The following is a 14,180-nucleotide window of genomic DNA, read 5'->3' as shown; positions in this document are numbered from 1 at the left end:
TAACAGGCACGTTTGTGTATGCAATTTTGCTTTATACACACATTTTGCAAAGCAAACTCCCCCTAATGTAGTGCATTTGATAGGCTCACACACACACCCCAGCAATATTTGCATTTTCATGTACACTTTGAACCAAAATATTTATTTTGGGAGACATTTCTCACCTTCAGAATTGCAATGCGAACATCCGAAAAGTGTAAATTTTCATAAGCTGTGTTTTGGTTTGCAGATTGTTTTGGAAAGTGAAAATTGGGTAGTGTCAGGGAACTGACATCGGAGCAGAGTGGAGAGGCTAGGCTCCGAGATTCTGCCAGAGAGGGAACCAGTAAGGGAAGAGAGAGGACGTCCTCTGGGGAAGGAAGTCCAGGTGACACCAGGAAGAAGGGAGAGGCAGAGAGCACTTCGGAGGGGAGGCTCCGAGACTCTTCCAGTGAAGTCAGTGAGGAGAGTGGAGGACCACCGCTTGGCACGCCCACTCTGCACAGAAGGCTTCTGCGCAGAGAGGCGAGGAGGAGGTTGTCCGTTAAGGAACTCTTATGCTGGAGGAAATTTAGGAGACACCCACTGACGGATTCTACCAGCGACTGAGCCAGCCGCGCGAAAGGGCTGCTCAGCCAGGGAAAGACGCAACCACCCCTAAGCAGTTGGAACAGCTGGAGGTTTACACACAAGCAACCCCAATTCCCATGATAGGTAGGTTTTGGAAAGTGAAAATTGGGTAGGTTTTAAATGTCAAGTGAATCAAACTGCTCCCCCATCCCTAGTATGTAGTAAGGGCATGTACAAGATTCAGCCTAGTTACAATTTTGGCATACTTTTCAGCCGCTTTCATTACTGCATCAAAAACCAATCAGGCACAATCTTGCATCTGCTGTTTGTGTGGCATCTATGTGACTGTCTCATTATATGTCAAATGGGCAGGATTCAACCAGTGAGTTCTGCCAGTGAAAGCCGCACAAGGACATCCCCTTGCGGGTGATGAAAGAACTCTAGGAACATTGTGCGGGGAGAGAACAGGGATTGTTCTGCCCAGCAAGCCAAAATTCTTGCCCTGACGTAACAATTGCCTCTGGGTGACGCTTAATTTCTCCCAGTGTTCTCCTGTGGCTACAATGGATGGGGTTGTCAAGAGAAGAGACCCTCACTTTAAGCTACAGTAAGATAAAATATTCAGATATTAAGGGAACTGTGACCTGCCAGTGACAATTTGTCTTATGCTATCTATATTCAATTCTTCAGTGAACATCAGTATGTTTAATCTACTTCTCTGGAATGCTACAAGCAAGAGAAAATCAAGTCTGCCATCCATTGTTGTATTCGATATCACATAATCAAAGATATATGATCCCTGAAGATGGAAGTTCTATTCCAAGTTATGACATTTAAGCTATTAATAGGCCAATTCTCTATGAAACGGGGAACGTTCATTCGAAAGCCACTAATATTAGAGGCTATGACAATATCATGTTGATATAAACTTATTATGCACTGCACAAATCATTGCTTCCATTTGCTCATGTCAAGGTATCTGAGCTGAACTACCCACATAGTGGTAACATTTATGCATGCCTTCTCCTTGGGAATTGGTAAATCTTGCTTCCTCTCCACATGTCGTTGTTCATTACAGCGGCACCTCAGGCTACAGATGCTTCAGGTTACAGACTGCACTAACCCAAAAATAGTACCTCGGGTTAAAAACTTTGCTTCAGGATGAGAACAGAAATCGTGCGGTGGCGGCAAGAGGCCCCATTAGCTAAAGTGGTGCTTCAGGTTAAGAACAGTTTCAGGTTAAGAACGGACCTCCGGAACGAATTAACTTCTTAACCTGAGGTACCACTGTAGTGAACACAGCTCTTTTGTCCCCTTTGGTACGTATCCCTTTGGGAGCAGCCAGCAGGGAGCGCTGTTTGCACACACCTCGCCTCCTGGCACCAGCATCTTAAGAGGGGGAGAAGCAAAGCGGCAGGGAGGTTGGTGCTGTGTGGATGCACCAAAAGCAGTGCTGAACTGCCTCCACCATAGCGCCCGCATATGCCTGACTTTCTCACCACCTGGCCCTCACCTTCCAGGTATGCCCCATTGTGGGCAGTATTGGGAAGTGTGTTGCATACTGTCAGCCCTCCCCACAAGCTGACCCTGATCCTGTTTATTTTGCATTAATGGAATATGGGCCCATGGTGCTGCACAATTGCTCTCTGTTTCATCGATGTCGTTGTGACTTAGTATATTGAACTCTTCCAGGTAGAAGCTCCCCATACTCCTGGATGATGATGATAATGCTGATAATAATAATAATAATAATAATAATAATAATAATAATAATAATAATAATAAATAATAATAATAATAATATATTTAGTATACCTGAAGGAGCATCTCCACCCCCATCATTCTGCCCGGATGCTGAGGTCAGTGCTGAGGGCCTTCTGGCAGTTCCCTTACTGCAAGAAGCAAAGCTACAGGGAACCAGGCAGAGGGCCTTCTCAGTGGTGGCGCCCGCCCTGTGGAACGCCCTCCCATCAGATGTCAAGGAAATAAACAACTACCTGACTTTTAGATGACATTGAAGGCAGCCCTGTTTAGGGAAGTTTTTAATGTGTGACATTTTGATGTATTTTTAATCTTTGTTGGAAGCCACCCAGAGTGGCTGGGGAAGCCCAGCCAGATGGGCGGGGGTACAAATAATAAATCATTATTATTATTATTATTATTATTATTATTATTATTATTATTATTATTATCTGCCCATCTGACTGGGTTGCCTCAGCTACTCTTGGTGGCTTTGATGCTCAAGTAGGACTGTTGAAAGTACTCTAAGGAAAGGTAACAGGCACCCTTTTCTTCAACAGGAAGTGAACCATATAAAGAGCATAGCGCAAGATGATCCTTATGTGCTCCGCTGAATGCCCCCAGTCAGCATGGTTTGAAGTATCTCACATTCATGGATAATTCAGAATGCTGAAGCGATCCAATCCCCAATGTTAATGCCATCTAAGAATGCCCTTTGTCTTGAGCCTATCCAGGGAACCATCATCCCCAGTGCAGAAAATACATGACCGTATTATGTCACCCAAAATAATAACGGTGGCAAATATAAGGCTACAATATTTTCCATGGAACGTGTTTAGAAGCGGGGGTGAGCACTGACCACAAGATTTGGTTCAGCATTTTTGGAAAACAGCCGGCATCAATCTGAAGGGCTATGTACATTGTTTGGTTTGCCTCAAGGTCCATCCAAATCGGTTTCATTTTCCCCCTTCCCCCCATTTCATTACTGGAAAAACAAAACAACCCTTTATCCCTTCTGACAGAAGTAGATGGTACAGTGGTACCTCGCAAGACGAACGCCTCGCAAGACGGAAAACCCGCTAGACGAAAGGGTTTTCCGTTTTGGAGGCGCTTCGCAAGACGAATTTCCCTATGGGCTTGCTTCGCAAGACGACAGCCCATAGGGAAATATCCGGGACAGCGGGGAAGCGCAGCGCGTCTTCCGCACTGTCCTCGGACCTCCTCCAAAGCCGGGCGGTGGGGCGGGAACGCCTCCTCCCGCCGCCGCCGGGCTTCGGAACGCTGCTCCGAAGCCGAGCGGCGGGGCGGGAACACCTTCTGAAGGCGGGTGGGGGGCGAAAGTCTTTGTCCCCCCTGCCTGCCTTCCCAGGGGCTTTTAAATTGCCCCAGACAGCGGAGAAGTCCTCCGCTGTCCCGGGGCGATTTTAAAATGCCACCCGCCAGCATTTTAAGATCGCCCGGACAGCGGAGAAGTCCTCCGCTGTCCCGGGGTTTTTTAAAATGCTGGGGGTGGGAAGAAAAGCCCTTGTCCCCCCCCCCAGCCTTCAGAAGGTCTGAAGGCGGTTTCCCTAGGAACGCATTAATTGATTTTCAATGCATTCCTATGGGAAACCGTGCATCGCAAGACGAAAAACTCGCAAGACGAAGAGACTTGCGGAACGAATTAATTTCGTCTTGCGAGGCACCACTGTATTTGCAAGCATGCTAACCCCTACAGAGTGGATAAAGTCTGCCAAATGACAAATAGATGCAGGGAAGTTCTGCCAGGTACCTTAAAAAAAAAGTTTTGATTTTAGCAGATACTTCTCTGCAACCTTCTTCTTTTTTGACATCTGGATTGCTAAGGCGCCCCAGGGACTCTGATTTGTGCTACCTCATACAATTCCTACTTTGCTTCTGACAAGCCCAACATTCCTTTGAGGCACTCCATTTTGGCTCAGGATTCAAATCTCACGCACACCTCTCTTTACAATACTAGCTAACTCATAAAGTACACTAGAGACACGATACAATTGAAGAGTACCATTCCTTACTCCTGAGCATTTTTAAGCTTCAGGGTTTCAGATGGATATATTTCAGTATGCGTGTACCTCTCCCACTGAAAATAAATGGGGCCTAAAGTGCTTATGTTTCCTTGGATCATGTGCAATATTACCATTATTACTACAGTATTTACTCATATGCTCTAGTGTAATTGCTCCATAACTTCTCTTCACAGTATTCGGTCCTCAACAGCTGTGTTCTGCTACATCCTGTGTGTGAGCCTACACCATAGAGATAGAGAAAGAAAGAGACATGGCAAAAATGTATAGGACAAGTACAAATATATGCTGGAAATGCAAAGAAAAAGAAGGTACCTTTTATCATATGTGGTGGACTTGTAAGGTAATAAAAGCTTTCTGGGAGATGATATATAATGAAATGAAAAAAATGTTTAAAATAACATTTGTTAAAAAAAACATCATAAGTTTTCTTATTAGGAATTATAGGTACTGACATTCCAAAGGATCAGAAAAGACTTTTTATGTATGGAACAACAGCCGCCTGAATGTTACTAGTCCAGAGATGGAAAGAAGACAAGGTCCCTACCAGAGAGGAATGGCAAACCAATCTGTTGGACTATGCTGAAATGGCAAAACTTGAAAACTCAGAAACCAAGAGGGCAAAAACTTTATTAAAAAATGGGGAAAATTTACAAGTTATTTAGGAGACCACCGTCTCCTAAATATCCTGGCAGGATTTTGATTTCACTTGTAGTGTAACAAATACCATGGACAATATGGATTGATATAAAAGTTAGTGTACTGAAGAATATGCAGTTGTAAATCTTCTAAATAGGACCCCATGGAAGGGGTGGAGGGAAGTCTTGAGATTCAGAGGAATCTCTGTAGATGGACATACATTTGGATTTTTATAACTTTGTACTTGTAAAACCAAATAAAAATGATTTCCAGAAAGAGAGAGAGAGAAAGAGAGAGAAGGCTAGATATATTACATTCCCCACTCCACTGTATTTGGGCGTCTTTAATCTGGACAGTTTATGACTGATTCAGACATCTTGGTTTTGTGGATGTGGGAATTACTGCAGTGTCCTCAGGATTCTACAGTAGGGCTATCACATTATCTACCACATCAGATCCTTCAGAGTTTTTGTATATTGCTTTTTCGATCATTTAAGGAAATTGGCAACAGGCCAGAACAAACCCTCTTCAAACAGGGGCAAGAAGTCCTGTGAGGGATTCCCAGAGGCTCCATGTAGAGAGGCGGGTACAATTTGTCACATAGAGAAATATATGTGTAGTTAAACAGAAAGTAGCTGTAGCCACATACTGATTTGTATGAATCAACTAACACTGACAGGCTTTCCATCCACCCACCCATTTGGTGGCCAGTAGAAGACCAGCTTAACCAGTAGAAGAAAGTGGAGGGACACCTCAGATCAATCCAGTGCCCCTCACCCAGCCCAGCAGAAGGGGGTCTGGATTGCAGTCTAAGTCTTTCTCCATAAAGTAGGCCACTATATCAAATCACTATTTCAGCTGGCCTTTCCTTTCCTTTCTTCAGTTCCACTATATTCGTTGAGGAAATTAGGGCCCCCAAATGGAGAGGGCATTATTCAGAATTCCCTTTACACAATTTTCTGGGGTGCCGCTTCCCGGCAAAGTCATCCCTCGCCATGGTCAGTCATATCCTAATGCTCCCTAGGCAAAACTACCATTACGTACTCCATGTGTGACAGCTCTTAAAAAGTGTTCAGAAGCTCCAGCTACCACTGGAGTATATGAAAGCATATTAAAGGTCACTTTCTTCCATATATGCCCCCATGTGCCCTTGCTCTGGATGCCACTGCCAAAAAAAGTTCAGCAGATGTGCACTTATAACAGCAGATGTGCACTTGGTAGTGCAGCCAGCATTGTTGAGGTCTGCCATTTTCAGGCTCTTCAGAAAGCCTTTATAATGTATTTTATGCATACAAATTCTTTTTATTGGGATTGCAATGTTTTTCTTTTCATTTTAAATCATTGCTTTATCACTGATAAAGAAAAAATCAGGATACAAATTATTTAAAAATATAACATTAGGAGAACCAAAGATAGATATAATTTTATTATTATACTTGGCTTAAAAAACAACAACCCAATCCCTTACTTATTACAAAGTGGTTTGTCCTTTTCACTGCCACTGCATATAGCAATGAAGTATACAGTAATAATAGATGCATCCAGTGCTTCCCCCCCCCTAATAAAATGTTTAGGGGTGCTCTCATTTTCCTACCCATATTGAAATACTGCCTCTCAATGAGGCCAAACTTAGATTCGCAAAATTTTTAGGGGTATGTGTACCCCTGCATCCCCCCAGAAAAAAAAGCACTGGATGTATTAATGCAAAGATGTTAGAGGGGAAACCACTACAGCAGTTTCATAAAAGCAAAATCACTCAGTCTATTGTAAGACAAATTTAGAAACTATTAGGTCTGACATTATAATTCACGGGAAGCAAAAAGAAGAGGCAGAAATGTGGTGATTGCCATATATGACATGAATGGTAGCTGAGATATTTGATGCTCATAATATCAACTTGTTTAGCTCAGTTTGTAAACATTTCCTAAGAAAAGCAGGAAGTGAATTCCCAAAGACAGTGATCAGGAGTGTCATGCTCTAATCCTATAAATACTGGGTTGGAGCCATGTTTCATCATGCTTAGAACAGACCGCTGAAATCAATGGAATCAATTATCTCAATCAGTATACTCTAACCATGATGGGAAGTCAGGGTACAACCTACTTACCTGGGAATAAGTCCCACAGAACTCAATAGGACACCTGTATAGACATGTACCGGTCTATGGACAGTAGTATACAAATGACCAAAGATTTAACAAACAATTTTACATTAATAATACGTGTTGTTAAACCAGTGAAGTTGTTCTGAAAACAATTCACCCAAGAAACTCACAAGAAATGTGGAAATTAAAACTAGGGGCACTCACCATTATTCCAGTAAGCAAGCAGACTCCTTTCCCACAGTATGTGTTAGGTACCATATCACCATATCCAATGGAGAGAAAAGTTATTGAAATCAACCACATTGCTCCAAGGAAGTTGCTAGTAACATCCTGTTGGTCATGATACCTGAAAAAGAAAATTATAATCTCTTTAACCACAAATTCTTCAACTGTGCTTTTCTTTTTTGGCTTTGAAAAGAACTTTGGCAGCTTGTTCCTTCTCAAGAATAGCTTTGTTACTTGAAACATGCTTAAGATGCATGTTTTATCCCCTATGGGGCTCCCCACAAATACATACATGCAGCAGCATATACAGTACGTGTATATGGGTTGTTGCTATCAACGTGGACAACACTGATCTCCTCTTAGGGGAGAAAAGCACTTGGGTCTTGAGTTCAACAAAAATTTTACTGAGAATCCTTTCCATCTAATTCTTATTCTTATTCTTATTCTTATTCTTATCATTGTCATTATCTTCTTCATTATCTTGCTTTTCTGCTCTCCCAGACACCGAGGGCAGCTTATACGTGAGAAAATACAATAAATATTTGATTTTATTTATTTAGAAAATTTCAAAACTACTTAACATTAAAAGCTATCCAAGTAGCATACAGTTGAACAGGTGTTGGGAACAGGAGTAGGTTGAATCAGGAACTGTTCCACCCTTCACAAGCCAGTTGGAAAGGTGAGTGAACCAGTCATAGGATATCAGATGATTTAAATTTACTTGCTGTAGCTGTGAAGGCAGAATTTGGAGCACTCTCTGAGTGCACTCCTGGTTCTTCCTTTCCACCTTGAATTCAGTGCCTTTTGAATTGGCACCTCTTTTGGTCACTATGCAGGGCAACAGAAAAAGTCACTGAATTCAACAAGCACCAAATTGAAGAACTGACAAGAAAGGAAGGACTAGGAACATACTTACAGATAGGCAAATCTCAATTTTAGTTTCCCTTAATTTCTCATTTTCCCCTGTCTTAAGTTTAATTTTACACTCCAGTTTGCATTTTTAAAAATAATAATAATAACAACAGAACGGCTAACAACAGTAAAAATAGCACAGTTTACATAAAACCACAGTCAATTAATTGAAATACATTCTAAAATCAGTTCAGATTTTAAGTTCAGTTCAGAATTAAAATCAGTTCAGAATTAATGGCAACCATTGGGCTAGAGTTCCATGAAGATTACAGAAGGAGAGAGGGGGTCAGACTATGCCTTGGCCAAAGGCCTGGTGGAACAGCTCTGTCTTGCAGGCCCTGCAGAAAGATGTCAAGTCCTGCAGCGCCCTAGTATCTTGTGACAGAGCGTTCCACCAGATCGGGGCCACAGCCGAAAAAGCCCTGGCTCTGGTTGAGGCCAGCCTAACCTCCCTGTGGCCTGAGATCTCCAAGATGTTTTTATTTGAATACCGTAAGTTCCTCTGTGGGACTTACCAGGAGAGGTGGTCCCGTAGGTACGAGGGTCCTAGGCCGTCGTATAAGGCTTTAAAGGTTAAAACCAGCACCTTAAACCTGATCCTGTGCTCCATTCATCAGCTCTCTAATGCGAATTTCTCTTAATACAGACATTTGTGTTTGCAGTTTTCTTAATATACTCTTGGTTGCAAAGCAATTTCCCCTAATACATTTTGCATGTCGTTTTTACAAATGTGTGCATTTTAATGCACAGTTCACCCTAGCAGTAAATGCATTTTTTAATACTCATTAGTTCTCTGGACAATTCAACTGCAAAATCAGAAGTGTGGATTTTGAAGAATGGCTGTGTTTTGGTTCTTATATTGTTTTGGAAACTGCAAATTAGATTCGCCTTTAAATGTGAATTGGATCAAATCTCTTCCCCAGCCCTACTTATATAGTGCACCCCCAGTTCTTCCTTTGGAATGTGGCACCATGGATTCCCAAGTCCAGCGCCCGATGCCACATGATGACATGGGATGGCCAAATGGGATTGTTTTTCTCAAAACTATCTCATAGGCCAAATGGAGTGGCCTGGCAGGTCTATTTAGGCCTGGAGGTTCCCCACTACTGAACTAATACATAATGTAATAACTTAATATGAAACCATTAAACATAAGAACACAACAGAAAATAAAAACAGAAAACAGTGAAATACAGTAAAGGTAGAGAATCCCTGGACAGTTAAGTCCAGTAAAATTTGACTATCGGATACAGCACTCATCTTGCTTCAGGCCAAGGAAGCAGGAGTTTGTCTGCAGACAGCTTTCTGGATCATGTGGCCAGCATAACTAAACCGATTCTGGTAAAACAGGGCACTGTGACAAGTGCCAGAGAGCACGGAAATGCCGTATACCTTTCTACCACAGTGGTACCTATTTATCTACTGGTTTGTTTTCGAACTGCTAGGTTGGCAAGAGCTGGGACAAAGCAATGGGAGCTCACCCCTTCGTGTGGACTCAAACTGCCAAGCTTCTGATTGGCAAGCCCAAGAGGCTCAGTGGTTTAGACCACAGCGCCACCCGCTCCCTAGTGAAATACAACAGAGGCAAGCTGAAACACTTCTGAAATGACATTGAATTCCACCTGACACATTTTCAGGAGGCACCTAAGATTACCTTGAGACTTGCAGAGGGAAAGGTATTCTAGATTACAGGGCCACCCACAGAAAATGCCTCTTTCTGGGGCATTGCCCCATACCAATCTGATGGGCGCAGTGCCATAACAATAAATCCTAACATATCCAAAACACAGATCTATTATCAGTATCACAATAAGCCACCAATTAAATCCAAGTTAAAAGCATAAAAGCTCGGGAATTAAAAGAAAACAAGCTGTAGAAGACAAATTTCTGATAGGTTAGGGGAATTAAAGAAGAATATATGCACATACTGTAGCTATTACTGGTATTACCAGTTCAGACATTGCTAATCACAACAATGCTTAGCAGTGCTATGCTATATTTTAACAGCAGAATTAACCGAAGCAGTTTCACAGGTTTCGCTTGAGAGAAGAATCTTAATTATCAATGTCCTTCAGATGACTTTCCCACCATGTATGTATCCCTGTTTAGTAACACACTGCTCTGTGGTGCTGATCAAATGTTATCTCAGTTTTTAGCTGTAAGGCAAGGCAATACCAGAAAAAATCCAGTGTGAATGATATTATACAGCTGCGATTTAATAGAACTTAATTTACTGTATTAGTAGTCTCGTTTTTCTTCGGCAAAGCCATTAGGTTCATAATAAACAATTCTAAAGCCACTGACTTGCAAGCAATACCCCTGGTGTCATGAAAAGAATCCCTTAAGGACTGCTGCAACAGACATCCTGATCTTATAATCACCGATTCAACAGTGCACAGCCTGACTTGCAGCAATGTAGCTGTTTCCTCATCATAGGAAAATTAAGTGTAGAGCAGGTCAGTCTTGTCGTGCAATTTGCTGAGCAACCTCAGTCTGGAATGTGCAATAAAAAAAATAAGATACATGAGCATATACTACTACTCTATAGTAGGTGGTCTTCAGAAATAATTTTCCTGTAGTTCTACACTGTTTCATTCATTTGTTTTATTTGCAAGCTACTTTTCCACACACACAAAATCATTCTCAAAGTGGCTTACAAGCAAGAAAACAATACATTCCTAAACCAAACACTGCAAAAATAATTTAATAATAACACAGCAAAACAACACAATAGCAAACATAACAACATGCAAATAACAAACAATTCAGAACTATAAAAATAAAAAGATTATATATACAGCATCCAGTAACAAAATAACAGGGGAGTTTTACAGTTTCACCTTGGTCCTACCGAAAACTTCACAATTCCTTTCATAATTCTTTTGAATCACAACCAACTATATGCTAGGCAGTCCAGCTTCCAAGTTCTTTCAAATTGGAGCCTCAAGTGACCCTAGCAAATACATTATGGGATGACCTACAATGGTTCTCTGGACCCAAGGGCATTCTGTCAAAAAGCTGGCCATCCTTTTTTCCCAGTCATTGTCTCTGGATTCTAGAAATGATGGTACAGCATCACATAGCATCTTTTCTCAGAGTTCTTTGAAGCCCATGTTTCCAAGCACTGACAACCAAGCTGCTATCAAGTAGGGATTGTGGGGGGATTGAGTTTAGTTCACATTCAATGGTGAAGTTCACTTTCTGGAACAATATGAGAATAAAACACACAGCCACCCTTCAAAATTCGCACTTAACTGAATTTTGCAATGCAGTTTCCCAACCAATGTTTACAAAAATGCAAAATTGTGTATGTTAACCACAACTGCATACAGGAGACATTCACACAAAAATGCTTAAATAATTTTATGAGGATTAAAAAAAAAATCTACCTATCATTGCAGAAATGTGGAGAACTAAATTTTAGATTGGAAAAATGAGAAACTGCGAGAACCAAAATTGACAGATCTTTCCATCCCTACTGCTGAACATGTCAAAGCTCCAGGTGGGGTTTTAGATGGTGAATCAAAAAGAAATGTTTGGACAACATTGTACATTGCTGCAAATAAGGAGGGGGGAAAACCCTGTCTCAAAGTCACTCAACTTTCTTTCACTCACACCACCTAAAGTGTTTTGGTGGAAGAAGTGAACTGGATAGAATATTAATTTGGGAATATAAATTAATTTCAAATGAATTTATTTAGAGGAATGGGGTAATGAAGAATGGGGGGGGGTAAATTAGTTGAAGGGGGATTTATTTGGAGTAGAATCTGGATGGAAAATCAACTGGAGGTAAATTAACTAAAGATGAATTGAAGGTGTTGGCTGGGCAGGTTTATCAATTCGGGATGGGGTGCAAATAAATCAACATATTTTGAGGCGTGCGCCGGATGGATACTTGAATTTATTGAAGGAGTAACTGTAGATGAGAAATTAATTGGTTTACTTTCTGTGAAAGGGGTGTTCTGCTGCAGCAGAGAAACGTGGGATCAAACAAATAGTTTGATGTTGTGGGTTCAGATCCCGTCACTGTCTTGTACCCGGTTTCTTGGTCAAGTTATTTATCTCTCACCCTATCTACTTTACACACACACACACACACACACTACTTAATTTTGCTTTCAACCACTCTGTTACCATCTTTGGTGATGGACAATATACAAATCTCTTACTAATAATAAACAAATGTGTGGCATGAACTGTAATCTGCCCACTTCCTCAAGCTTTCTGCTCAGTATGTTGGTGATTTGCTGCTTTTCAAATGTAGCACAGCTGTAGTCTTGATTACATTGATCTATGGAGCTTGGTATCATGTGGGATGATGGTATTGTTTAATACAGTGGAATATCTAAAAACATATGCAACAGCTGTGTATAGTCCACCTCTTGACCCACCAGCTCCACTAGCTGGCGTTTGACCAGCTGGGTACCAGCTCCTGACCTGTCAGGCTCTCCCTCTTCACTGCCAGTTTTCCTGTAGGTATAGCTTGGCAGAGTGCGCAGATCTTGTAACATGCCAACAATATTCTTTGGAATTCTACTGTTTGGTTTATTGCCATACCTAAAGTGAAAAATGCTAAACCGCACTATTTGGACTTTATGTTGGCTACATTCATCTGTTGCTGTAGCTTATCCCTTTTGGTTTATTGGCACAAATGAAGTGAAAAGTTTTACCTTCACACTGGATGATAGAGAGAAAGATTTTTGCAAAAGAGAAATGTCAGCGTTCTGAAGACAAAGACATAGCAAAGCACTGGAAAGAAAACCAACCATATGAAATGCTTCTCCTAGGGATTTAAATTCCTATGTACGTATTTTGCATGCATATTACAGTGGTGCCTCGCAAGACGAAATTAATCCGTTCCGCGAGCCTTTTCGTCTAGCAGTTTTTTCGTCTTGCGAAGCAACCCTATTAGCGGCTTAGCGGATTAGCGCTATTAGCGGTTTAGCGGCTATTAAAGGCTTAGCGGCTATTAAAGGCTTAGCGGCTATTAAAGGCTTAGCGGCTATTAAAGGCTTAGCGGATTAGCGGCTAAAAGGCTATTAGCGGCTTAGCAGCTTAGAAAAAGGGGGGGGAGCGGAAAAAAATCGGAACACTTGCAAGACGTTTTCGTCTTTCAAAGCAAGCCCATAGGGAAAATCGTCTTGGGAAGCAGCTCAAAAACAGAAAACCCTTTCGTCTAGCGGGTTTTCCGTCTTGCGAGGCATTCGTCTTGCGGGGAACCACTGTACTATAGTTGCATGAACAGACTTCCGTCTCCTGCCCTGAACAATTCCTGAGAATTCACATTATCTAAGCTTAAGTTAGGGTGCACTGTGCATCTTTCGAATACAGAGGAAGGCTTCTGACTTGAAAATGGAGAAGAGGAAAATGGAGACATGGCATCTTTCATCATTGCTAGCTTTATGCAAATGCAAACACAGATGAGACAACAGGTTTCATTCAAAGTGCCTACTGTTAAGCTTTAATAGTTAATGAAATGTTATGACAGCTGCAGAGACAGGCTTGGCTTTTATATCCTCTACTGGATCTTCAGAAGCACAACACAAAGGCAGGTGTCTGTGTGTGTGAGCGAAATTTACAACAGGAAACACCGTAAAGCAAGTTAGGGGCCTGCAGTTGGTAGATCAGCAAGTAATGTCAATGTGGGTCATGCAACCGAGATGAGGAGTTAGCAAAATATGACTCATTTGTAGTGATTTGTTCTGCTGCAAATCCTCCCAATTAGCTCCACAAAAACATAGAATCATAGAAATGTAAAGTTGGAAGCGACCAAAGGGGTCACCTAGTCCAAGCCCCTGAAATGCAGAAATCTTTTTGCCCAACACAACCCTGAGATTAAGAGTCTCATGCTCCACCGACTGAGCTATGTGGGTAGATCTTGTACCATATCTGGTAAACACATACATATTGGGTTCAAATAGTACTACATCGCAACAGGTGGGAATTCAAGGGCAAAGGACAGCTCAAAT

The 14,180-nt window shown here is 41.7% G+C and overlaps 1 protein-coding gene across 2 annotated transcripts in view; it reads right to left on the bottom strand.

Moving 5' to 3' along the window:
• Positions 1 to 14,180, bottom strand: part of KCNN2 (potassium calcium-activated channel subfamily N member 2) — a 91,178-nt gene that overhangs the window by 19,268 nt on the left and 57,730 nt on the right. For both annotated transcript variants that reach the window (XM_082191567.1, XM_082191566.1), the window contains one exon: positions 7,279 to 7,420. In XM_082191567.1, the coding sequence (XP_082047693.1) occupies positions 7,279 to 7,420 (142 nt within the window). The remainder of the gene's footprint in view (positions 1 to 7,278; positions 7,421 to 14,180) is intronic.

The sequence above is a fragment of the Podarcis vaucheri genome (assembly GCF_965113315.1).
Source record: "Podarcis vaucheri genome assembly, chromosome: 11".
In the NCBI taxonomy this organism is placed as follows: Eukaryota; Metazoa; Chordata; class Lepidosauria; order Squamata; family Lacertidae; genus Podarcis; species Podarcis vaucheri.
The sequence above is the reverse complement of the archived record's forward strand: the minus strand, read 5'-3'. Positions and strand labels throughout refer to the sequence as shown.